At 38.3% G+C, this 18,855-nt stretch overlaps 1 protein-coding gene across 3 annotated transcripts in view; it reads right to left on the bottom strand.

Moving 5' to 3' along the window:
* grm3 (glutamate receptor, metabotropic 3) overlaps positions 1-18,410 on the bottom strand; it is a 37,400-nt gene extending 18,990 nt beyond the window's left edge. Inside the window, exons 1-5 of one of the 3 annotated variants that reach the window (XM_067502311.1) lie at positions 18,253-18,410; positions 14,262-14,336; positions 6,911-6,970; positions 3,559-4,119; positions 2,247-2,390 (exon numbers count right to left, since the gene is read on the bottom strand). In XM_067502311.1, coding sequence (XP_067358412.1) covers positions 2,247-2,390; positions 3,559-3,906 — 492 coding nt within the window. In that variant the 5' untranslated portion in view covers positions 3,907-4,119; positions 6,911-6,970; positions 14,262-14,336; positions 18,253-18,410. Of the gene's footprint in view, positions 1-2,246; positions 2,391-3,558; positions 4,120-6,910; positions 6,971-14,261; positions 14,337-17,605; positions 17,625-18,252 lie in introns of those variants that run through there. The other 2 variants (XM_067502312.1, XM_067502313.1) reach the window with 2 other exon arrangements.
* Positions 18,411-18,855: the final 445 nt, after the last annotated feature.

The raw sequence follows: 18,855 nt of genomic DNA on the forward strand, positions 1-18,855 counted from the left end.
TTAAAAGAAGCATATACACACAGCAACCAAATAACTGGAGGAAGTGGTGAAGCATCTCAAAAAGAAAAGAAAAAAACAGATAATTATAATTATAATAATACACAGGATGGCAAAGTAAAGAAAAAGCTGTAGAGATACTAGATAAAGATTAAAAAAGAATGTTTGGGTTGGGTCTTTGGGTTGATTAAAAGGTGAGACCACAATGGGTTTCATAACAGATTATAGTTCAGAACTTAGAGTTCAGATTTACTCTGTGTCATTGCTGAGACATTACTAATGACAAATATTTTCTACATATTTGTGTATTAAAGTAAATATAATCTGCAAAGGGATTTTAAGCCTGCAAAGACTTAAAACAAAAAATTTAAATTAAACACATTTAACAGTTAAACCACAGCTCTTTGAAGAAATATAACGGCATGGGTAATGTTGTGGTGTTTCAGTTTTTCCTTTGTTCAACTGATCCCAGATCCCAATTAAACAATTAATGAAATTTTGATCAAACATGACTGGCACAATGACAAAAACTTCCAAGTTTTAAGTTTTTAAGACCCACAAAAACAACTAGAATTATTATAGCAAAATTTGCACCTATTTAGAAGGTTTACAGATGCGTAATGTAATTTTTTGAGGGTAAAACACAAAGTAGCAAGTCTAGAAATATCTGCATACACACAATAATAAAACACGGACTCATGTATTAGTGATGAGCATCATCTGGGGTCTACTGACATCCATATAATATTTTCTTTTACTGTTCATTGGGTTTGGTCATGTTCATTTGATCACAATTTTATCCACAGATGCCAATACAAACAGATGATTTATAATTGCTACACACTGTCATGTGCACAAAGATATGTAAATGTAATGTAGAACTTTACAAAATACACTCATATACATATACAGATGAGCACACACACAAACCCGTGCACTGACACACACTCGCATGGGTGGCTGCTTATAGTAGTTCAGGCAGGTTTTATGGTTTTAAGATGGCAGTTGACTTAAATGTCAGGGAAGGTCACACTGCAAAATGTAACCGCATTGCTCCATTACCTGCCACTGAACAATGACCATAGATAGCTAAGAGGCCTGTCTTTTGGGACAAGGAGAGTTTAGAGAAAGCTGCTTCCTTCCTGTGAAAGAGTGGGAAGGGAGACGTACTGTATGGGCTGAATATGAGACTAGAGAAAAAATTGAAAGGGAAGGAGAAAAAATTGGTGCAGTGGAGGGGTACTGTGTGTTTTCTGCTTAGAATGCAAGTCACACACACACGCACACACACATCCACGTGCACACACAAACACACGCACACACACATACAAACATACTGACAAATGCCCACACGTGTACAAATGGATGGGAGAAATGATGCCTGTTATGTACATGCCCTCAAGGCACTGGAGCTTTGTTGTGCATGGTTAAACATAAAATAATTCCCTATTACTTCATTTAAAACCAACAGACAGACTGGCCAAGTAGAAAGGCATAAAGGAGTAGCTGGATAAGCTTCACTGGTGAGAGATCAGAAAGCACAACACAGTTCAGGTCTTGTAAACAGTGTTTATCCAGAAAAGACAGGTAAAACCAAGGCAATGGAAGCAAAGGGCAACAAGAATGAGCTGCAAGAAAACAGGGGTATATATGTGTGATAAAGGACAAGACACAGAGTAGTTGTGTTAATGGTTGCCCCAGGAACAAGGGGGAGTAGAAGAAGGGGCTGAGGTCAGCGTGCACTGATCTCTCCGCAAATAGCCAGGAGGGATGCTTCTGAATGCATATACATAAGAAAAAAAAGACAAATAGGCAGTGATGAGAAGGGTGAGAGCAAAGATTTAAGAGACTGGAATAAAGAAACACATTCAATGGAAGACAGAGAAAAGAGGGTGAGGAAGAGAAGACAGAGAGACAGTTGCAGAGATTAGGGATTTAAGGACTGATAGGAGGAGGCTTTTGTGCAGTCACAGAGGAGTAGGGCAGAAGGAGGTTTTATGCTAAACTATGCAAATTACCCAGTTCTGTGACAAGAGCTACAATAGCTGGGGAAACACACCAGTAAACACCAGTGGAATTTCATTCTAAGAAACACACACACTGCCACGCTACGGGAAGTCAGCCTGTGTGCACTTGGTCATGAAACTTGTGAGCGGATGACTAAAGTAAAAGAAAAGCTACCAATTAGCGGATTGAAGGTGAAATATGTTTGTATGAATATCCCTCTACCTGCCTGCTGTGTATGTTACCTGTATAGAGACGCTGCTGAAGGATCCTCCTATGACTCCAGCAATTGCGAGCGGGCTGTCGTCCTGTAGGGCGTAAGAGCCGTCTGGACAGATGAACTCTGTGTCATCCACCTTAGTGAGGGAGGCTCTGACAAACTCCAGAGCCTTGGAAAACACAAACGCATAGATATTATATATGATATGAAAATCTGTATTTTCTATTTATTCCTAATAAGCCTTTGAATTCTGTTCTTTGTAAGAAACACAGTATGCTACATAAATAGAGACCAATTGCTTGTTTTAAAGATGCAGTATTTTAATATTTTTGAAAAAGACAACCCATTGCTTTATAAAAGTTCTCAGTACTGGGTGAAAATGATATGTTCAATGAGATTAGGGCACATTAAAATGAAAAAGACATCTAATGAAGCTGCAAAATTTGAGGAAACCCTGAGGATCCAGTCTTCAAACGATCAATCAAAAAACTCAGAATTTGATCACCAACAAAATGCAATCATTTCAGATTTCAGGTTGAAACTGTCAGAAAGGTGTTAATTCTACTATGTGTGTATTACTGTGGTCAAAGTAGGTAGTGGAGTCATACTGGAGTGCATTATAAGAAGAGGTGGTTCTAATGTTTTGGCCACCTTGTTTAAACTGAATTTAACTGAGAAATGATAATGTTGTAAAAGTAAAATTCATGGCAGAGCTACTGTATTGGATTGAATTAAACTGCGCAGGTGGTCATAATGTTATGCCTGATATATGTATATCCGGCTCAGTTCTATCCCAAAGAGCTTCAATCTCTGTTTTTTATCAAAATTCCTTTACCCTTTAATGAGACCTTATAGCTTTACTTGATTTAAAATGGAAACATTGCACTTTTTGCTTCTGACACCAGAAACTTATAAACCTTGCAGAGCAACTTTTTTTTTTATATAAAATGTAGCAAACCTTCAAATCACCTCAGCAGTACGTTAGAACAAACTGCAAATTAAACAAACTGTCAGAGCTGAGCATTTATATATATTATTTAAAAAATGTTGCAATGTGGTAAATTACAAATCACATATCTCACAAAAGTATGTGTGCATAATTCACTTTTAAGTTGAAAGTAAACGGCATATTCTCCAAATGAAAGCTACACCTGCAAAATGCTTTTAATTTACATATCTAAGATAGTGGAATCAACACAATATGTGCACAGTGTTTTTTGTGGAAGGCAGACAGTTTAAGCTTAAGTTTGCCTTTAGAAGAAAAGCAAATTTAAATACAGGCTGGTTCCATCTATTAAGACCTAGAGAATTTATATTCAGTGACTTTTCTCACGTACCTGCTCCAGTGCATAGGTATCTTTGGAGCAGGTGTCCAGGATGTGGACCCCGAGGGAGACCCCTGGAAGCAAACTGTTGTCCATATTGATTCTGTCTATGGCAAACAGCATTGCCTCCAGTCTCTGAATCCCTCTGTCCTCATTCACACGGCCACACTCTTCCATCCCAGCACCCTTCTCGTGTACAGGGAATAGGCCCCCGAGGACCAGGTCGCCCTCGATGCGGATCTCTCGTCGAGGTGTAGGTGGGTCTCCGACAGAAAGCAAGACAACCGGGCACATCATGACAAAGACTAAAGCAGGAACAAGGACCACCATGTTCGGCTCACAGATGTTCAGGATTGTCATAATTTGAGGAGAGGCTTGACAGATAATGAAACTGAGTGAGGAGTGGGGCTAAAGGTGAAGGTCAGGGGTGAGGGGTTAAGGGTGAGGTATACAGCGTGTGGTGGGGTTGAGGCAAGTGACCGTGGATGTTTGGTTCGATTTGTGGCCCATGAAACAGTCAGGGGGAAGTGAACTGGAACACAAGACGAAGGGCACACCATCTGGACATCAGTCCTGCATGGAGAGGGAGAGAGAGATGAGGAGAGGAGAGAATGGAGAAAAATCTCAAGTCATTCTACATGTCACACGATAGTAAATCACAAAGCTGTCAGGAGCTGCAGAGTGAAATACTTTTGTAAGTGTTACTATAAGGTAAAGACTGCAAAGTAGACATTTAGTAGCATTTGGGGACACTGTTAACAAGGGCCCAAAGTCATTTCCACTTCACAGCCAATGCTGGGCCATGACTAAAAAGGATATGGAATTGTTTGGAGATTGTACCCCACTGTTCTCCAATTCCCCCTCCCTTATATCACCCTGTAAACTTTCTTCTTATAATCTTATAAGTGTGTGTGTGTGTGTGTGTTTGTGCGTGCATGTGTGTGTATTTGCCTGTGGTGGTATCAGGATAAGCCAGCTTAGATGGATGGTTGATACATGAGCCCAGCCTTCTCATGCCGCAGATCAGAAAAGCTCCTCTAATCTGATCTCTGTTTCAACAATTCTCTGCTCGTCCATGAGTTTATACCCCTAAGTATGTGTGTGTGTGTGTGTGTGTGTATTATCAGATTTATTGCTTCCTCTCTCGCCTGCATAATTACAGTGTAAGGACTGAATGCATTTTACCATGACAGAAGTTAACTGACAACAGGGAGGCCAACAACAGCTGATGCTGCTCATCAACATCTCAATTATAGCTATCACTCTGTGTTTTGACTGCTTTCCGTACATTCTCTACTTCCACTATCAGCAACAGCCTAAAAATTATATGAGCTTAATTTGAATCTTGTATTACAAACAATGTCAGCGTCAATTCAGTGATAACACCCCTTCTGTAAAATCTTTTAATATCATCTTCAGTAGCTTCACGTGTTGACTGGTCTCTGTATTTTCAATTGATATTAAGCATTTTTGATATATTTTATATATCTTTATTTATATATCTCTTTTAAGTATGTGTTAGAAACTTTTCTAATTAAACTTATACCTGTGTGAGATTTGATAACAAGCATTGGTCTTATTGATATGAAAGCCTTCTTGCAAAATTTACTGTATTGTACTTTTTGCATTAACATAATATATATATCCACATATAATGCATAACGTTACCAAATAGAATTAGGGTATTATTTTCAGTATTTTCCAGCTCCTGCAACGATGATTTTAACCTTTCTTTTTATGAACACTAATAAATGTATAGATATCTACAAATTCAGAGACTCAGGTAGACCCTGGTCTTATTCTAGTGTTTCTTCCTCCTTATGTTTATTTTCTTTAAACTAGCTAATATAAACTTAGAAGAAGCACTGAATGGGAAATTTGTGTCTCCCTTGGAGTCTCTGTAGTCCTCAGGAGAAATGACAAAAGTTGGAGGCTGATGTTTTGACTAATCTACACCAAGGAGCAAGGCTGTAGTGAGATTTTTGTTGATTGCCGGCATATCTGGCCTAAACCTTTTTTTTTTTATTTGTGTGTGTCTGTGTGTGTGCGTGTGTGTGTGATAGAAAGACAGTGTGCATTCCTCCACTCTTTGGTGGGCAGGTAGGAGGATGAAAGCTTCTCTTAGATGAAGGCAGCTCAGATTTTCCTGCAGGCAGCTGCCATACCTTTACCACTCTTTGCTGTAATGTGACACACATACAGACAAGCACATACACCCAGACAAACACCTACCCACACACACTTACACATACACACATGCACAAACACATACATCTGCTTCTCTAAGGGGTTGACCTAAAAGAAGACTCTTTCTATGTTTTAGCTCTCCTCTTTCTCTCAACCAACAGAGATCTGGAGTAATGTGTTCAGGAAATGTGTAGGAGACAGACACACATCAGGATATATGCTAAAGGCACGATAAATGGATACATGAGATATAAGTAAAGATGTTCATGTGGTATAGCTTAACCTGAAATAGTATTTCTTGAATTTGCTTTAAAAAGTTTTTACAAAGACCAATCAGCTGAGCTGTCACACATGCTAGAATGTTTGCATGTGTCCCTAGGGTGTGTGTGTGTTTATGCTTGTGAATAGAAAAAGTAGATTCCCTTTGAATGATTTCCAGTAATCCACTAAAAAGGTGGAGTTCCTGGAAACAAACTCTTTAAACAAACTTAAATAATTATTTGAGGCCACTTTGAAACTAACACAGAGGTGAACTTTGTAATGAGCTCAGTTTTGTTGCAACAAGGTTGTGGAAGTGGCCCTTTGTGTGTGTGTCTGTGTGTCTGTGTTTGTATTATCATTTGTGTTCAAGTGCATGGATATGTGTGGTGTGGAATTCAAAGTTGTATATTTATGGAGCTGAGACTGTAACCACAGTTTCACTCAGCACCTTATACTGACAGTGTACTTTAATGTAATTGGTATAATGTCATTGACAGCTCAAGCCAATTTCCCAGCAATGTGCTAAATAATATCTCCCAGCAATTCACACTGCTCTCATGGTGTCCACTGAAATTGAATGTTTGCTTCATTATATCATGTTGGAGAGAGCCCAAAACAAGCTTCCTCTCTCACGATCAACTGTGCAAGCAAAGCACACACTGTAAAACACAAAATGTTGTATTTTTTTGTACCTTTTTACTTAATTATTGTAGATTGTAATTCGTTTTTTTTTCATTAAAATATGTTAGATTCTGACTTAGCAGGGAGCAGTAAATTGACTAACCTTTTTCCAGAAATCTCAAACTATTCCCTCATGTACTTAACACATCTTCCAGAAAAATCATTAATGTAGAGCGCTACATAACATTAGTTACTATTATGTATATATATGTATTAAAAGCACTAAATGTCTTACCTGAATAAAGACGGATAAAAGCAAGTGGCAGCTTGCACATGGAAACATCACCACGGAAACCTATAATACAAAGAGACGTGACATACATGAGGTGTGTAAGCAAGAGCCAAAAAAACACCTGAATGTAAGAAAATTGGAGCGGATCAGTTAGAGGAGGAAGCTGACAACTAACCCTACTCCCGGGGAGCTATCATGCAGAGTAACATCATTTCACCTCTGACCTCTGAGGTCAGGCTGCTTACACACCACCACATTCCTCTTTTGCTTGTTTCATTATCTGTTTCTTCCATGATATTAACCTCCCCCCCTCAGCCCCACTTCCCACCCTCGGCTGGCTGATGTTCTATTCTCCCTACTTATGTATTTCTACCTTGCTTATACCCTCCACAGCAATTGTTCTCGTCTAACTGGCAGGGCTGCTGTGGATGACACGCATCCAGCTGAGAGCAGCCATGCAGGGTCGATGGACCACAGCACACTGAGACACCATAACTGTGTCTGTTTTTTTCCGTTTTCTTTGCTCTGTCTGTATATGTGTTCGTGCTTCCTTATCTGTCTATTGTGCACCTCACAGAACCACAGATGCATCACTGACATGAAGCTCACAGCATGGGCAGACACTACATGTGGATGATTTCATTCTTTTGTTGTTTTGGAGAGAAAGATATATGCAAGGCGGGGTAAGCTTTATAATACCACAGCAGACCCCTTATTAAACTTGCACACTGTCGGAGGTTTATCAGTAAGTTGCTTTGTCTCTACCCTTTCCATTTCTTTCTCATACTCTGTTTTGAAGGCTGAATAAGTACAGTGCAAGTCATTATTGCAGAAGGAATATGAATTGTGTAAGGCAGTATGTGTGTAGTCCTCCAAATGTTTAAAAAGTGTAGTTATTTTTGTTAACCTCAAATGAAATTACATGTGGGTAGATTTATTTGAGTGAATGTGTGTTTAGATGTGGTGTCCTAGACTTCTGACAGTCCAACGGGTGCAATGGGCTGTGACCATTAATTATTTACGAAGCGCGATTTAGGCAGGAAAGACTGATGATTCATAAATAGGACAGAAAGATATCACAAAACACAATAGTGAGACATGCTGCACATCCCTTTATCCTTTTAAAGCAATTCCATGGATTAACATATTTAAAAAAATGCGTAGGTTCTGTCGATTCACTGAAAGCAGAACAGACAGAAATAAATAGAAATAATTGTATTTGAAATAAGTTTAAATATGATTAAATATTTGGGTAGCTGCAGAACCAAAAAAGGGGAAAGCTGAGCTACCACTGCCTAGTGACAATATGTGTGCAGGATTTGATCACTGGGTGTACGGTAGCTTGGGTTAAGCCCTAGTTTATTACCATTCACTAATCAAAGTCAATATGTCAGATGGCTATTGATGCTCCCATTATGTTCAGGTATTGATAAACGGGAACATTTTGTGACCTCAAAGGTTACGGCTGTGTTAGACACACAGAAACTGGACCCTAAAGCCATATGAAATTGAAGAGATTTCACAGAACAGGCATTGCTCCTTGCTGAACGGGTGTTTCACCATGCAGTCCCTATGCCCTTATAGAACAGGTGAAGTACATTTACGATGAAAATTTTATTAACCTATAAAAGAAGTAGTGTGCTTCAGGTGGGCACACAGACTAACCTGCTCTCATGTGCAGTGGGCACTCCAAAGAGATTCTCCAGTTAAAGAGCTTTTAGCCTTTGTGCACCACACAAATTCTGTGTTAGGAGTGTGCTGCATTTTGAAAAGCTTTACATTTCGCTATAGTGAGATTTCCAAAAATGTCAATTAAATTAGTCATGTAAAGGCTGGTTCCAGCATATCTGTCCACATTGCCTTCACAGTGTCCCTTTTCCCCGAGTTTTGGCGGTCCACAACTTATCTGACAGGGTTTGATTAAAAATGCCTGTTCAGCCTAAAAACAGACCCGGGTTAGGAAATGTGTATAAGCATTCATCAGTTCTGCATTTCATCATTGTTGAGGGCGGCGGACTGTCAGAAGGAGAATTACCCCTCAGTGGATGGCATCTATCAACTTAACTGTCATGTAATGACCCTGAGAGTCAACGTGGAGCATCACTCAGCCTTGTGATGGCACGAGTGCTGCTGCATCCTGCTTAATTCATGTTCACACCCCACCAGTCTGTCATTACTGAAGTCGATACATGAGGCGCGAAGGGAGTTACCGTGGCCAGGTAGACATAAAGAGACTTGACCTAACTTTACCTAAGAATAAATATAATTGGCATGAACAGACACAAGAGTATTAGTTAGAGATAATATTGATAGATTTTAGTTGTCAGGTGTTCCTGTGTGGACGATTCCTTTGCTCATTATAAAGTGTGCTATTTCAAGTATTGTTAGTCATTTTCAAGGATATATGTGGCATATTTGCCAAGTGTATTTTAACTTGTGGCAGTGTGTGTTGTAAAGCAACACTTTCTAAACATAAGTCACTCATTTGACTGATGTTTGAGCATTAAAAAAAAACAAAACAAAAAAAAAACAATATATATATATATATATATATATATATATATATATATATGTATATATAATATTAATCACTATTACCATAGATAAAGTCACAGCTTTGCTCTAAGCAATAATTGGGTAAACGCAAAGACCGTATTCTGTGCAGAAATGCACTCCAAAAAAACAAAACAAAAAAAAGACACCGTGGCTGCCATCTGCGGTACCATCTTGACATTATGTTAAACTGCAGCATGCCTGCTTAGTTTTTTTTAAAGACAAGCTTCCCTCTTTTTGTCTTTAGTAGTTCTTTGCTTAGCTGTGGTGGAAGAATACCTTAAAGGAGGGTTCTCCAACCTTTCTTTTCCCAGGGAGCTACTTTTACAAAATGAAAGTAGCACCGAGCTACTCATGTTTCGGGACATTTATTCTCATCGGTTATTTCAAACCTTTAATCACCTTTGTAAAAATGAGTCACTATAGGGGTCTGAATACTCGCAACATGTAGTGACAAAGATGTTAACTCGGCAACATTGATCACCATTGACCACGATTGGCTCATCAAGCTTGACAGTAGTGCACTGTTTGATTGACTGTTGTAAAACAATCTTTTTGTGTAAGAATTTGATTGGTATACATTTAAGTAGGTTTGCTGATCGACCACTCAAATCGGACTAATCAAGTTTTTTAATTTATGTAGGATTCATTAACCCTTTGGCAAGCTACAGGTGATGAGGAGCATAAGTGCAAATATAGTATATGATATTTATTAATCAAACCAACTAAAGATACAAGATAATTTAACTTTACACTGTAAATTCTACTTAACCATGGAAACCATGCCTTGAAAAATAAAAAAACATGTAAACTGTAATATATTTGGTATTTTTAACGTACAAATGCTAATTACATATAGTGCAGTCACAATTTAGTTTATGCAGCCAATTAAAGTTAAGTAGTACTTAAAAGTTTAATTTAAGGTGTACTCGTAACTCAGTAAGGAGAATTTAATATCCCTAATTAAAACCACAAAATCATTCAAGTTAAATGTACCATGTAATGTATTCCAAACAGCTCACATATTTAAGTTAGGCCAACTAATTTGACATTCCCTTTAACTTTGAATATCAAAGTTGTAGTTGTAGTGAACAGAAATCTGGTATTCTTGTTAAAACCATGCAAACCAATTCCTAAGAAAAACAACAAGAACAAAAACAAAAAAAACAAACAAACAAAAAAAACCAACAAGCAAAAGAACAAACAAATACGTAATAGTTAGTAAATTAGTATTTCACACATCTGTTGACTTTTTTTTCACATTATTTTCAGTCATTGTTTGCTCCCCCCCAAAAAATGTGAATGTGCATTACTATACTATACCATAATACTATAATATTAAATACTATACTATCAAGATAAACTCGTAAAATCCGTAAGAAAGGCATATTGATTATAACTGAGTTAACACAATAATGTCAGCTATTGCTTTTTACAGTGTAGATGAGGAGGATACAGTTTCCTTCAAACTTCACACTGAAGCCATTGGTAATTTGAAGTTGGAGTGTGAGATGGGGATCCCGAACTGTCTTTCTGCAATAAAGACTACATCTTTAAAATGTAATTTCACTGTGAGTGTGCTTATGAAGAGGCTCTTCAGCCTGGCCAGTCCTTTGGCAACTTTGAGGAGAAAATGACATGTTTTCCTCATTTAAACATGTCAAAAGAAATTTTACTTTATAAAACCGTGGTGTGGTGAGTAAGTTAGGCCTCCTAAATGCAGTTCTTTGACTTTTAAACATGCATTTTTCTTAAGTAAGTTGTCATCCAATAGTGCTAGGAAGAGCAGTCTTTTGAAGCCATACATATTTGTACTAGGACATTTCAGGAGGACAAACTTTTTTACAGAAGAAGTTTGCCAATGCATTGCAGGAAATCCTGCAGTGTAACACAAAAGTAAAGCCATACTAATTTTAACAGTAATAAGAATGTAATTAATCAATTGTAATGCATTACTCTTTGAGTAATCGCTATACAATTTACGTACCTATTTATTATTTTTGAATTCTATCGGTTTGTAAATCGAGTCACAAGTCAAATGTCCCGACATACAGCTATCTGAAGGTGTCCTTCCAGCATGGCAAGGAATCTGGGGAAACTTTACCTAAAATGTAAATACCTTATTTAGTAAATAAATAGCTTAGCTTTAAGGGATGCTGAAGTGTCATATGAGCTTCAGCTCAACTTTAGAAGGCATGTTTGCACACAATGGGGCTGGGCATTTTGTCCCCCAGTACTGACATTGGTTGGTTGGAAGTTAGGTTCTGAGTGCAAACCTTCGGTTGGCTGCAGAGGGCGGATTTAGCAGGAATAGTTACAGTGACTAAGGCCTATCCTTGTACATATTGGAACATCAAAACTGTTTTAAGACTAACTAACTAACTATTTGGTTTTGCTAATCCCAAGAGAATCTAAATCTAAGAAGTAAAACCATCAGGATAAACAGGTTTGTGTCATGTTTTGTTAAATGCTGTCTGTATTACTCTATAAGTGATTGATTAATTATTTTAAAGTGTCCTTCACAGCTCACATAGTTTTCAGCTGTGTGGCAAATGCCCACACGGCAGTGATCAAGGAAAACCTTTACAGTGTAGTTAATGCCTGATGCAACAGGGGAGAGAGACTGGCCATATTTTTGTCTCTAATGTAATCATAGCCTGAAACACCACACTGTGGATTGTCAAACTAACTTTTAAATTGTATGGGAACTGTGTCATTTTGTGTTGAACATGTTTATGTGTAACACTTGTTTTGCGTTCTATTAGGCACTTACAGTATGTGGTATGCAGAAATGATTTGTTTTTGTTTTGAACATGAATGTCAACTTCTTTAGAGATTTGTTTGTATTGGATGTTATTCTTTGACATGTAATCCCTTGGGTGATGGGCCCTTTCAGTGGCTATGACACAGAAATAAACGAATTCACCCATTAATTTATCAACAATCATTTCAATTCCAACAGAGAACAGATGTGACATTGCTGACCTTTGACATTGCTGGAATAAAGACGTAGACTATTGGTGTGTGCACCATTCACTGTTTTGGTGACTTACTTTGTGCTTGAAGTAATGGATGGAAAACATGCAGAACTGGGATAAAACTGAACACCTCAACCCTCCATTTGTTTGGTGTGGCATCACACATTCACTCGCACAAAGTGTGAAAAAAAAAATCACCACCTCGAAATAGGACAGCGACCACTCACAGGTATTCTTATACAGTATGTCTATGTTTTTTCAGGTTTCACATTCCTCAGCAATTTTATGTTTTTCGACTCTTATTATCCTGTTGAGTTGAGAAAATGTTCAGATATTAGCTTTCAGTCAGCTAAAACTTTGTATAATTTTAACAGATTTTAACAGAAGAGTGTTCAAGGATGACACTTTGCATTGATAGGAGCGACACACACACACACACACACACACACACACACACACACACACACACACACACACACACACACAAACACAGTTTCACTCCTCACACTCATCATTTATTAAAGAGTCTGATCTCTTTCTGAGACACACCATCACAGCTGTACATCTCACTGGCCTTTCACTGCCTCTTCCCCAGAGTGTATGTATGTGCATGTGAATGTCTGTGCATTGTGGCAAAGGGGGGATGTCAGAGGAGGGCAAACACTCTGTGTGTGCTTGTGTGTATTTGTGTGTGTGCCTGTGTATGTGTTATGACTGTTGTTGCTGATGAGAGGTGAGCAGTAGGACGCAGCAGTGATTTCCAGACACTTCCCTGTTTCTTCACTAGAGCATAACAGTGTAAGAAACATGTGGAGCAAAGCAACGGTAGTGTTACAAAATTCAAAAACCTCGGGTAGAACAGATTCTACTATTAATTAAATCTTGCAGTGAATCTGACTCTAAAACATTGGTCATGTTTCAGAATAAAGGTTAAATCAAACATTTTTCAACACTTAATTGCTCAATCATTGTGTCTTTATATCTGATTAACATGCTGTCCTGCATTACGGGGGAATCTATTGTAGGAGACCTGTTACAACAACTGCAAATACAGAGGTCATACCAGCAAGTGTGCACAACAATAGCAATATTTTTCATGCATTAATGTAACCGTGTTTCCCTGAGTTATCTGCAGGTGATGATAATGTTCCTTATGGCTTAGTTCAGTCCTCCTCTGGTGGAATCTGAGCCAAGTTTTTTTAGTTTTTACTTTCTTGCCAAAGGTTCAAAAGTTTAATTTATTCATCTATAAAAACACAGAAATTCACTAATAGCACTATTAATGCTGCTTATAGAACATGTGAAATAATTACCCACAAAATAAAGCCATAAATAAAACCGCATTAAATTATATTTCAGAAAAAAAGCTTTCACACAAACCTGTCAGGCTAGTAAAAGCTCTGAAACTCTCTGTCTATGCTTTTTAACTCTCTTTAACTTAGATTACTGTTACCAAGAATTATTTGTACTCATTTATTTTCTAGATACTGTTTTACAACTATTTAAATATACCTGTGAACATTTTAAATACAAGTTAACTTGTGGCAATGACCTGAAAACAACAAATGAACTGTGCTCTCAGTGAATTGCTGCCTTTCTATATGTAAAAGCTTGTAATAGTTAAGAGCAAATTTAAAGATTTTTTAAAAAAAGCAGTAAAAGCCAAGATATCATAATTGGATCCACAAGTTTGAATCAATTTTTTTGTTGTTTTGACTCATAGAACTTTTTCCCCTTTTGAACAAGCTATGGTGTTATTATCTTATTTATTGTACTTTGGTCAATTGTTTGCATTAAACAGTTGTGGATCTTTAGTTACCTACCTGTTTAATTTATCCGTTAGACTCCTCCTGACTGTAGTGAGATTAGCTGCCATGTTTCCCCCATCTTGTCTTCAGCTTTGATGGATACATGAAACCAGAAAGAGAAGAAATAGACTGAAAGGAGACAATGTATCAGTCAATTCTTTTATATGTTCGGTGTGATTCAGTGTTAAGTACTGAAGTCCACTTGTCATGACTCAACCAGATAACCTCACTGAAATTTTAAGAATCTTTACAGATATATACATAATGTCCATCCATTATTTTTAACCCCTTATCCTGTTTAGGGTCGCAGATGGGCTGAACCCTGTCCCAGCTGTCAGAGGGTGAGAGGCAGTGTGAACCCTGGACATGTCACCAGTCTATATCAGCGCCAACACAGAGAGAGAGAGAGAGAGAGGGGAGAGAGAGAGAGAAAGAGAGAGAGACAAACAGACAACAGCACACTCACATTCACACATACAGACAATTTAGAGTCACCAATTAACCTAACATGCATGTCTTTTGACAGTGGGAGGAAAGTGGAGGACTTAGAGGAAACCCAAGCAAGCACGGGGAGAACACAGAAAGGCTAGGGACGCTCACCCACAACCTTGAGGAGTGGGTGAGCGTGAGGTGGCAGTGCTAACTAATCCACCACTGTGCTACCCTAGAACAAAATGTTCATTTCGTTTATGCTTTGCATGTTTTTTAAAAACAATTCACATACATTTAAACCAGTCATGTTAGTTTTAGGTGGATTTACCACCATGTGCAGCAATGTAAAGATGTTTATATATACTGTACTATGTTGTTCTGTATGTTGACACATTTGCAGTGCTTTATAAGTAGTATTGGAAATTGAGGAAAACACTATTAATTTATACAGTTAATCCTCGTTGCAAGACAGACACAGAAGTGCAACCCATACATTTGAAAACAGCATTAGACAACACTTTCAGCACTGTCCTAAAGTCATAAAGTCCCACCTAAAGATAAGACATTGCAGTAAAGTTTATGTCATGGTGTAGTTTTCACAAATGCTAAGTGACAAAATTGTTTAGTTTGACATTATTCAGTCTCCAGCACCTATTGAAGTTTACTCAATATGTATACCAAAGTACATAAGTGCCAAACTAAAGCTACCAATATAAATGTATATGATAGCAGAAATACTTAAAGAGGCATTTCTAACACACATTTTATACTAAAAACATGCTCTCTGCAATTTGTACAGAAGATTCTGCCATGTTGTTAGACGACATAGCTTACTGTGAGTCATGAATTGTGCCTACAAATTCCCACTTTCCCATTTTGTACTTTTCATATGAGTGACATTATATCATTCAACAACTGCACCACCATCTTACAGCAGATATACTATGATCTCTGCAATCACTAAAGCCTTGCTGAAAAAGTATTTACTCTGCTTGCAATAGATGTCAGAACAAACTCTCCTTACATCAAGGTCTGTAGATTGAAGCATAACAACATCTAAGAAATGCAAAATGGATTTGTTAAGTCTCTTCTTAAAACACTGATACGTACTTTAAAGTCCTTCAACCTAAATCCTTTCAAATATCATCAAACTCATGCCCTGTATGCATGAATGGTTACTGTTTAAAGTAGTACTTTTCTCCTTCATGGATCATGGTGCATGTGGTCAGCCTGAATTTGCATCAAACAAAATCAATTCCAAAAGTGTCAAAATGTCTACAGAACTTCAGAAACAACTCCTGTTCATTCACACACTCGGTGCTTACTGAATGTTCCATACCATGTTTGGTATTTTCACCAATAAAAATTCCCTATCTCAATCCTCATGCCTAAGCCTGTCCAGCTGGTGAGCAGGTGTGTTTGCACAGAGTACCTATTGGTGCAACTGCTGATATTCTGCTGTTGTGGATTCAGAAACTTTTGTGGATGCTGTAGTTTACTACTAAAACAAACTTCTTACTGGTACTTTTCAAGTTTATAGGGACAAAATAATTTAATACTCAAAAGATACATTTGGGATGCACTATCACTAATAAAGGGTTTATCTAGAGATTCATTTCAAAGGAACATCTTGCATTTTCCAACTGTGGACATTTATCTTTAAAATGTTATGACATTACTCCAGAATGATGCCTGGGATTTAAATTTGCACTGTGTCAAGACACTCAGACATCAGTGAGCTTATCTCATAGGTGCTAAAGCAGATTGCCAGGTTCTGATTCCAGGTAAAGCTGTCTCGTTCTCCAACACATTGGCAAACTGATCAATTACAGGACACAGTTTGCATTACTTGTACTGCCAATTCATATATTTTGTAAAACTGGAGCATATCACATTTGCAGGCTTTCTTTTCCTTTGCACTGCTAACAATGCTTGTGTGTGTGTGTAATTACAACACACACATACACACACACACACAAAGGTCTTTGAAACACCATCACATTTACAGCACAAAAACTCAAGGCCAAATCTATTCACTGACACAAAATTGTCTACTGACTTGCACATGCACTAGATGCACGTTCTTGCATGTATACACACAACGACTAATATACGTTTAAACGAGCTTGCCTGTTGCACCCACCATTATGTTTGCCCCTCTAATGCACACACAAACATATAAAAACACACTTAATATTGTACAAACATTTATACATGCAAATGTAATTACGCCTAATAATGCAGAAACTTATGGACACAATTGGACACAGACATATGTAATACACACACACAAACACACAAAACTTACTTTGGCTTAAATTATGTAAATATGGAAATTTGAAAATCATAAAATCTAATAATCATAAATATTAAATATTATTCAATAAAAAGCAAGTTTGGGTCATTTTCCTTAAGGGCACACATGTTGATCTCACTCTTAAAGCAAAGAAAAACTGCAATTTCTGGATTCATTCAGTGCTCTCAGTCCTTATTGTCAACATCAACAACAATAATCATAATAATGATGATGTTTCTCAGAAATCTTATCACAGAAGAGAAAGAAAAGAAGTGGGGAAAGAGGAAAATAGAATAGTTTTGTGTACTGTATACAGCGTATGTACTGTAAAACCTCTAATTTCTTGTACTTTTCGGTGCAACTATGTGACTGTTCTGCTTGTCATTTCAGCCTTTCCTTTTGGGAAACAATATATTCAACACTTAGGCAAAGTTATATACTGGCTTAGAAAAAAACGTGACACTATGTAGAAAAGCTAAGGTGGCCTAATGCATGCTGAGTGTCACCATGTAAAGATGCACCTGCTCTGCAGGAATACAGCCCGTGGGCCTTGATTTTTCGCTGGCAAACGCATCTTGAGGAGGAACCACAAGTCGGCTGAATTATTAACTGAGCTCAAGTCCTATCATACCTTAAAGCTCACGTTTCAGTGAGGAATACAAATCTGTGTCTGCGTCTGAAGACTGTGCACATCTGATGTTCATGTAGACGTGTTGGTCCTGTTGTATCTGTACTACAGGTCCATGCTCATCTGGCGTGGAATAGTTCTTCAGAGGCGAACTGAAAGTGATATCTCTAAATAGTGGTCGGTTCATTATAAGATCCACCTGTATGCCTGTTTCCAGAGAAGCACTGCTCGCCCATCTTTTCCAAGGAAGCTTAAAGCCGCGGGACATGCCACCGTGCGGTCTGTCTGAACCCAAATAACTTCTCCACGCAGCGTAAAATACGCAACTGCAGATATCCTACTCTTTGTTTCACCTATCTGCTGCAGAGATTAGCTGTTAGGGCATTTTTTACAAAATGATCACAACTTGCAACCTATCGGAGCAGCTGATTGAAATATATACCTACACAATGACCACGTTTATGCAGAACAACGGGATGTTTAAATCCTGCGCAAAGTTCAAAGCAAATTGCTTCCCACCGTAGGATTGGTTGATGCGCGCTTGAACGGTCACGGACTGACAATTTTTTACTGCACTCTGTCGCCTAACCTGTAATCTAAGGCTGCAACACATTTGCCTACCTACAACGAATATGTTATATTTGACCTACCTTGACGACTTGGATTCCTCAACGGTTGCGCACAAATCTTAAGCTGCTGGAAGTTTGACTTTTGTCTACTCCTGATCCCTCGGAGGAGTCGCACTGAGAGAGAGGATGGGCGCCACTGCTCTGCGCGACAGCCCCGTGCGTGTGTGTGTGCGCGTGCATGTGTGTGGGGGAGAGAGAATGAGAGAGAGACAGAGAGAGAGAGAGACAGAGAGAAACAACAGACGCAGAGAGCTGTAGCCCCTTGCCAAAGGATGCTTCAGTCTCCTAGCAACAACAATCGATCTGGCAAGGAGACATTTTTATTGGGTAAAAAGAAAACTTAGCCATTCACCCCCGCCCCCTCCCAACCCCCTACCCCCCTTAGCACATGTTTACCACTCAGAACAACAACTCCAGCTTTACTTAGTGAAGAAAGAGGGGAGTGAGAGTGAGAAAAAGCGAAAGAAGAGAGAAGGGGAGAGAGAGGTGCAGATTACAGTACCGCACAGAATTCATCTGCATGCACCTGTCTTTATAACCTGACTGAAAAACATGTACAGAGAAGTAGAGCTATTCACATCCATGCAAGCTCCGTCAATATTTTAGCAAATTATTGCACTCTGT

Source organism: Channa argus, chromosome 4 (assembly GCF_033026475.1).
Source record: "Channa argus isolate prfri chromosome 4, Channa argus male v1.0, whole genome shotgun sequence".
In the NCBI taxonomy this organism is placed as follows: Eukaryota; Metazoa; Chordata; class Actinopteri; order Anabantiformes; family Channidae; genus Channa; species Channa argus.